Raw genomic sequence first — 8,322 nt, 5'->3', positions numbered from 1 at the left:
CTCGTCATCTTTCCCTCTCCTGGTTTCTCCATATTTCACCCTGGTTTAACTCATCGTCTTTCCCTCTCCTGGTTTCTCCATATTTCACCCTGGTTTAACTCATCATCTTTCCCTCTCCTGGTTTCTCCATATTTCACCCTGGTTTAACTCATCATCTTTCCCTCTCCTGGTTTCTCCATATTTCACCCTGGTTTAACTCATCATTTTTCCCTCTCCCAACATACTTGTTCACATCCAATGAACTACGACTGAGAAAACTGTGCTCGGCCAGTAGCAGTAACAATATATCTAACGTGATATCAAGCTCTCCTGGACAGTGGGCCCATTTAGGAAGGCAGCCAAGCACTCAGATTCACATAGAAATACAGTATAGTGGAATAAATGACAGAGTACTGAATAAAACACTTGTTCGCAAATTAGGAGGCAGCCATTCAATGATACATGTCTGAATGTAAAGCCAAGCGCACTCCAGGCGTAAACAACTGACTTCCTCACAGCAGGGCAGAGCACAGAGAGAGGAAAGGCCGAGGAAACTGTTTCCCCTGACAACTCGCTAGCAATTACCCAATCCCCACAGAGACCTCCAGGTTTCCAAGTCAACCCACCTGTGCAACAACGCAGGAGAACAACAAACACAGAGACAGCACAATGCAGAGAGACAGAGAGACAGAAGTTGGGCACCACAGAGTCCCCAGGATGATTACAACAACAGTCCCAGAATGACTACAACAACCATGACCATCACACTCCGTACATACACACAGCACACGCCACACGACTACACCAGAACAGAGAAAAGAACTGTACCAAACAGCGGTGTGTTTCTTACCTGTCGATGATAACGGGGTCTGAAGGAGTCTCGTTCCTGTTGCCACAACTCTTCTTATCACAACACCGACTAGAGAGGACAAAATGATGATGTTATCAAGTCAGGTTCACACAGGCAGACCAATTCTGATCTGTTGCCCCTTTTATAGGCAAAAGATCCAGATCTGATTGGTTCGAAAATATCAGATTTGGGCTGCATGTGTAAACTGCAGCCCAAAGAGGTTCACACAGTGTGGATCTTCGCATGTTTAATTGTTACTTAGTAACATTTTCTTTTAATTCTTTAATTGTAGATTTATCTAAGCATGACAGTGTTTAGATAATGATTGTTGCTGAGCTGTGCCTGTATGCCTGGCGCTAGCTGTCTGTCTGTTGATTGGTATGGAACCTAGTCAGTCTCGCCACGCCGGGTAAACGGGTAAACATCTCCTCGTCTGTGTCCCAAATGGAACCCTATTCACATAGACCTCTGGTCAAATGTAGTGCACTATGTAGGGAATAGGGTGCCATTTGGGACGTACCCCTAGCATTGCCGAGCACTGCTGCTGCACGTTTGCTAGTCTCAGGGAGACAACATGTTTGTGGTGTTGTCTCTAGCACTGAACTGAGAACAGAAGATGCCAGGAGGCTGGGGAATCGTCTTTCCACAGCTTCAGCTTTTAGTTTCCCTCTAATTGTCAAGCTGTTAATTCTGGAGAGGATGCAGACGGCCATCTTCAAACCAGCCTTCCTGTGATAGGCCAGATATTCAATAGAGCACTCAGAAGCCATGTAGCTCCTGCATCAATCTTTTACTGAAGTAGCATTGTCTGGGTTTAGCCGGTGGTGCTGGTTATGGTGCTGGTTCTGGTGCTGGTTCTGGTGCTGGGGTCTAGCCAGAGCTACCGATGGGGAAAGGACCGGACCCAATACTGTCTGGTATAGTTTTAGTCATGTTGAAATTATACCAAAATGTTATGCTTCATTCTCACTTTTATTTTTATTTTTTTTAAAGCCTAGTTGTATGATGGCTCCATGTCCAGATGAGCTAAGTGAACACCATATGGTGTGGGGAGTGTGTGAAGCTCTTTAAAGCTAGCTGCTGAGAGTTAAAGTGATTTAAAAAAAAAAAAGTCTAACAGTCCTCCACTTCTAGATCTCCAAACCACATCTGTGTTTTCAACGGAAACGGTCTTTACTACAAGCAGTGTGTGTACACACACACACACACACACACACCTCTGAAACATTCATTGATATGCAAACCATCATCTAAAGAGAAAACATAGCTTTTGTTGTACATTATGTCGTGGTGATGAGGTGTAGTTCGGCCCACTTGGAGCAGGATGACGCCTGCTGTGTGGGTCAGCTCATGATAAACAGGGATTCAACAAGATTATCAAAGCTCCGTTTCTGTGTTATTATTCCGCCCGTTGACAGAACACAGGAATGTGCCGTCATCAGCGACCTGTTTCTCTGTTCTGTGTCTGTTGTCAGTTGACCAATCAAACCCAACTATAGTAGTTTAAAACCGATACAGGGATTCTGGCCTGTAATTCCTAATGGTCATTGAATGCAACCTCCCCAGTTATAATATTCCATTTCGCATAGTGTTATGTCTGAGAATAGGCAGCCTATGTAACATTGGCTATGACTCTGCCGATATGAATCGACGTGTTTTCATTGCAACAAGAGATTGAGGTTGATGGGTTAATACATCTAGTAAGGAGCATCCTCAAAACCCTCAACTCAGCATTTTAATAACAAAGCAAAGAAATATTTAAAAAATAAATTAAAAATATACAAGCATATATTAAAAGGACGTTGAAATGTAGCTAATCGCCGTGATAAATAAAGCTCTTACCTGCACATGATTTCGTGTGTGAGAAGCACTCGGCACATCTCTGGGTTTTTATCTTGACCTTCATAGATTATAGCCTTGGAATCAAAGCGAGAAAGACATCAGAAGCAGACGTTTAAAATATCGAACTGGATAACACGTTGCACATTTGCCGTTCTCTGTGGGTTATAGGATATAAGCCTCAACCTACACCACAATAACATTCAATTCATAAATTAGTCAATTCATTATTTTATTGATTATTAATTCATAAAGTATATAGACCTACTAATATTGACACATAGGTCTACATACAGCAATTGTATAGTTTATGATTTATAGGTTATATTGTAAGTTGAAAATATAAATTAATTTCTCGTAGATAATTCCCAAACAATTACTTTCTTTAAAAATGTATATTTATATATATTGTAATGTAAATAAATAGCCTAATTGATTTGCTAGACCACAACAACAACAACAAAAAATGTCAAATAGGTTAATATGTGTATTATGTTGTTTGTATATTTTTTATTCATTATCCCAGGATAATACCAATCACACGTGGGTTCTCAGCTGCAGATGGGCGATGTAAATAATACTCATTTCCGTATACATCAGCGCCATTCTAATCTACAGATATTTGGGGGGGGGAGCTAATGGGCAAGCTGTTGTTTATTTTGAACCGCTAACAATGATTTTTCTCGGATAAAAAAAAAATCGGTGTCGGGGTTCGGTAGAGTAATTCTTGAGCATTGGCTTTAACAGATGGCGTGGAGCTGTAGGTGCGCTCGGCCTCAGTTGTTTTTGCTCTCTGTCTGTCTCTCTCCCTCCCCTCGTTCTGCCCCGGGTCTGTGATGCACCGCTACAGCTCGACAACAGCAGCCTGCCTATCCCGCTCGCATCGCCGTTACATCTTGGATGAATGTAAAACCAAAGAAGCGGTGCTTTTAATCAAAGATAAACTCTTTATAATTAGCAATTAAGCAAAACGCATGACACACTATAGGGCCTATCACAATTGTATTTACAACGAGTAACAACGCTGCTATAGCAAGAGGGGACATGCGGGTGAATAAATAAATAGAAAAACACTACATCAAATATTTCACAGCAAAATGAGATAGGGATTTTAAATCGTTTTTAGTGCTTCTGGTAATAGTTGAAAACCCATCGAACAGCTCTGTTCCATTGGAGGTGAGAGGGGTACCACATCGGCTACTACATCTATATATGAGGGATTTGGGGAGTATTGCAGTTATCATCATGTGATTTATTTCCCGTGTCTCGGCTGAAGAAACAGAAATCCATAAACTGACGGTTCAGCGTCATTGACTCTCTGATCATAGACAGACCTATAGGCTACAGAAAGTACAGTCAACGAGGAGTGGCTACGAATCTAACACGTAGCCTATATTTCCTATATAATAATAAGAGGTGACAAAATATGAATAAACAAACCGGTATTAATAATGCTATTTAACCCTAGACACTGAAGCTAGAAGCTATTCAGTCAACTTGGAGGAGTGCACTTAACAATAAGCCCATACTAGCCGAGAGTGACTTCCGAAAACATTCAGGTTGAGGAAACGCGCCACATTGTCCACTCAAGTGGCCTCTCATAGTAAAAAGAGGCTCTTGTTATTAAACCGAGACTTCCGTTTAGCAATAATAGTCTGGTCTGTTTGTCACAATAAATTATTATTTGAACATTTCTGAACTGATGGACTGTCAACGCACAATTACTACGTAGCAGATCAGACCTATGTTTGTTGAAGGCTACGTCATCCCATCTATTAGAACATAAGCGAAATTAGGGGTTCATTTACTAACATGCGCTCTCGAGCCAATACGCAAAGCACGGTAGACCTACAAACCGATTAATTTCAGTAACCGTAATATCAGCTAAATATTTTATAGCATTCTCCAAAAAAATATATATAATATCTCATGTCAAGTATAATCACGATTTAAAAAAAGGGAAAATAAATAAACCCTATTAAACACTTTTGTATATGGCTGCAAATTAAATAAACATTAAGGGGATCTTGCACGGGTATACGGGAGACCCCTGGAGCTTACAACCCGAATTAAAGAGAGGCCACTAAAGGTTATTATTTTAATTAACTATATATCGGATATCTACAACTGTCCATGTCTATATAGCCGATTCACAAAGTTGTATAAAATAAAAATAATAACAACAATACAATCGCTCCAAACCGAGAGCGAGCTGATTTATAGTGAAATATAAACGATAAAAAAACGCACCCACACAGCCACCTAATAACTTACAGGCTGATAATTGAAGCATATATCTCCTGTAATAGGGTCCATTCTAAAACCACGCACGTTTCCACAACACACGTTATATTTCAAGCACCATAAGCATACAATTTGGCAATGCAGATAATTATATATAAAACATCTTACCTGTTTTGTCATGGAATCGATTAATCGTACGAAAAGATCCTGTTCTGTTCTGACACCTGTGAATAAAGTATATATATATTTTAAGTATCTTGTCATTTACACTGTGATTTTGTTTACACATTATATTTTAGAAAATACATGCGCCAAGTCTTATTTTTACTGACATAAAATGAATATAATAAAACACGTTTTTGTATATATATATATATATATATATATATATATATATATAACATGTATCATCATAATACATTTTCATGATCATCATCTGGTTACCGTCAGGTTAAAACGTGGATTAATATCTGATTCCCACGCATCGCTAACTGAGCGTGGATTAACCATGGACAACGCTAGCTGACACCGACACTGTAGGCAATTTACCACTTTAAAAAAATGTAACCCAATATCAGACTAACAACCACCATACAACGTTATCTGACCGAATCAATGTCCAAGCATGCAGCCCTGATTTGTACTTATTCACTTCATAATAATCAGACACAGTTTTTTTCCTTATCAGTAGCTATACCACTTACCGTTGCTGTACAATAACTGTAGTTTGTAGTGTATCCCATTGTTAGTTTTTTCACTGTTTGGTTCCTGAAAATAATGAGCATTGAATCAGTGTCACATACATTTACTGTGTTATGTTGATATTTGTCTTGATGTGGTAATTATGAGATCACAAAATAGACTATTATGAAGGGGTCAAGTGGGGGGAAATGTGTGTGTGTGTGTGTGTGTGTGGGAGGGGGTATCTATCTATGTTGAGTAAAAAAACAACTAAATGTATAAAATACTTTTGTGACATTCGAAGTCATTTAGAAAATCCACAAAACTGCACGTGTCTCCTCCACCGCCTATGACGTGTTCCTGCCTTTACCACCAAATTATGAACTGTTTAGGTGAAAATAAAAAAATACTTGAATAAAATGGGACGATATTCCAAAAGAAACGACGCTTACTTTGTCCTTCTCCACAAAGTCCACATAAGCTGTCCGTTCGATCTCCACGGGCTGCCCTTGCCTGTCATACAGCGCAAGAACGAAGTGGAAAAAGTTGGATTTTCTGAGGTTGGACGGTGGTTGCTTCTCGTAGTGTGCCCGAGCCAAACCCACACCGCTGCGGGGAGAAGAGAGAGGAGCACCTCGGTTAGATGGAGAGATACACTGGAGATGGAGTTAGCATCAGATGAAAACATTGGGAGATGGTGAAAGGCACGTTTTTAGAGATAAGAGATTTCTTGATTTGTCACTTTAACAGTAATATGATGTAATGAGCGTTGGAGAAAGTGCCGAAGAGAAGAGGCGCATAGGGAGATTGTAATTGATACATGGCAATGTGGGGATTTAGGGGCAATCTGAGAAATGCATTAAAAATTGGATGTTTGGCAAACGTACCTTTGGGCGGCTGTGTTCGCATCCACTACCCCAGATGTGTGCATCCACGAGCGGACCGAGTTCATCCCGCTGCCCAGCGGTTCCTCTTTCATAGTCGTCCCTCCTCTAGGTAAGCCTATATTTTCCTGAATTCCAAACATTAAAACAGTTTCGTACAAACCCGCTCCAGCCAAATGAGAGTAATAGGAAGGTAGTTGTTGAAGAGCAATTTTTCCTTCTTGGTGGTTGACAAATAACAGTAAAATAAGTTTGTTGTAGTTAAACGTGTAGAAACGAAATAAAAGTCCCAGTTGAGTTCACAAGTCCTGTCTCCTTGAGCCCGTCCTGTGTTGGCACGACATGAACAATTTACAGAATGGGTTACTGTAGTCTATCTCTGTAGCTGGTGGGAACGTGATCCTAGTCGTTGAAGAAGTCGTTCAAATAGCAGGATATGGTTGTAGTTGCTTCTGTTTTATTCAAGTTTTTTATTCGAAATGCGTTTGAAGAAAACTTTTTGTTTTTGGGGATGTCTCCTCAAGCTGGAGTCATCATACAACATGCATTTAAAAAAAAAAAAAGGTTCAGTTGAATCGACCACTTCTGGCAATGCGTTCCAGCTCCAAAAGACAAATAAACCAAATGATTACTACGGAGGTGTTCCTGGACACAGGAGAGGTTGATGAGAGGCCTTTAGCGTCTTGCAGAATGGATGGAAGCATACAAAACTCAACCCCTCTATCCCGGAGGAGTGGAACCTTTCCCGGGAGCCAAAACTCTAAACCCACGGGATGCGCGCTGTCACGATATGACGCGTTGGTGGGGCGGGGCTTCGGCCATATATGGAGCAGTGACACGTCCTGTCCCTGAACGAGCTTCATTCTGGAGAGTCCTACATGCAATAGCTGCCTGGCTGAAACCCGAGAGCTCCAAACAAGACAAGCTCTACTTTTTTCCTCCATTATTAAATGTAGAGATTTCCCACTCAAATGCACATCCTGTGACGTTAATATTCACTGTACATGAAATCCAAAAGGACTGAGTCCAGCCGATACAACATATTGTAGGGAAGGGAGCAGAATTGTCACTAAATACTTTACCCAGGTAGGCTGTTATGTCATGTTCTCCGCAATTAATGAGTAAATATCGACTAAAAGTCTGAGGGAAGCGCATAACATGTCTATAGGAGCATAAAGGAAGGACTTTCCAATCCATTTGGTCAAAACTAGATACAATGTCAATAGGATATATTTCACTATTACTATTTGTTAAGGCTTTTCCAAATCTAAATTGGCATGTTTTATAGAGGTGGTCACCAGTGCATATATAGTCAAAGTGAATCAATGCTATTTTAATGCAGCTATGTTACAAGTGATGGAATATAACGCGTCTCTCATGGCAAACTAAAATAACTGTGCTGCAGACAGTAGCCCAGGTATTAGTATCTTTATAAAGGGAAATGCGTCAGATGGCTGTATCCCAGACTAAGGACTCGTATCGATTCAACGTGCAGTACTTCATGTCTGTCATGAAGTTTATAAACACCAGGGCATCATTACAATGTGTTATCCTAATGCAATGCACAGGTTGTATGTGTGCTATACATTAATGTTCAATACGATAGTTGATTTAGTTTAATGTGGGTGTACATCATTCTATTCAGTGAACGGACTCAGGGGATGCATGGTGTCCAACCTCTCTCTTCTGAAGAACAGACCTGTATTTTATCATAATAAAGAAACACTCTTAAATAGCCTACAATAATATGACGGTAATAGGTATTTCTCCTTCAGGGCAATGCTTTCTTGTTGCCAAGTGGAAGAACTTTTTTTTAAGCTATATTTTTTACATTTTAATTAGTCG

At 40.2% G+C, this 8,322-nt stretch overlaps 1 protein-coding gene across 22 annotated transcripts in view; it reads right to left on the bottom strand.

Moving 5' to 3' along the window:
• LOC106613918 (transcription factor COE3) overlaps positions 1–7,235 on the bottom strand; it is a 196,985-nt gene extending 189,750 nt beyond the window's left edge. For 6 of the 22 annotated variants that reach the window (XM_045687599.1, XM_045687637.1, XM_045687608.1 and 3 more), the window contains exons 1-6: positions 6,481–7,235; positions 6,046–6,202; positions 5,617–5,680; positions 5,081–5,136; positions 2,672–2,745; positions 830–898 (exon numbers count right to left, since the gene is read on the bottom strand). In XM_045687599.1, the coding sequence (XP_045543555.1) occupies positions 830–898; positions 2,672–2,745; positions 5,081–5,136; positions 5,617–5,680; positions 6,046–6,202; positions 6,481–6,620 (560 nt within the window). In that variant the 5' untranslated portion in view covers positions 6,621–7,235. The remainder of the gene's footprint in view (positions 1–829; positions 899–2,671; positions 2,746–5,080; positions 5,137–5,616; positions 5,681–6,045; positions 6,203–6,480) is intronic. The other 16 variants (XM_045687634.1, XM_045687643.1, XM_045687647.1 and 13 more) reach the window with 5 other exon arrangements.
• Positions 7,236–8,322: the final 1,087 nt, after the last annotated feature.

Source organism: Salmo salar, chromosome ssa01 (genome assembly GCF_905237065.1).
Source record: "Salmo salar chromosome ssa01, Ssal_v3.1, whole genome shotgun sequence".
NCBI lineage: Eukaryota > Metazoa > Chordata > Actinopteri > Salmoniformes > Salmonidae > Salmo > Salmo salar.
The sequence above is the reverse complement of the archived record's forward strand: the minus strand, read 5'-3'. Positions and strand labels throughout refer to the sequence as shown.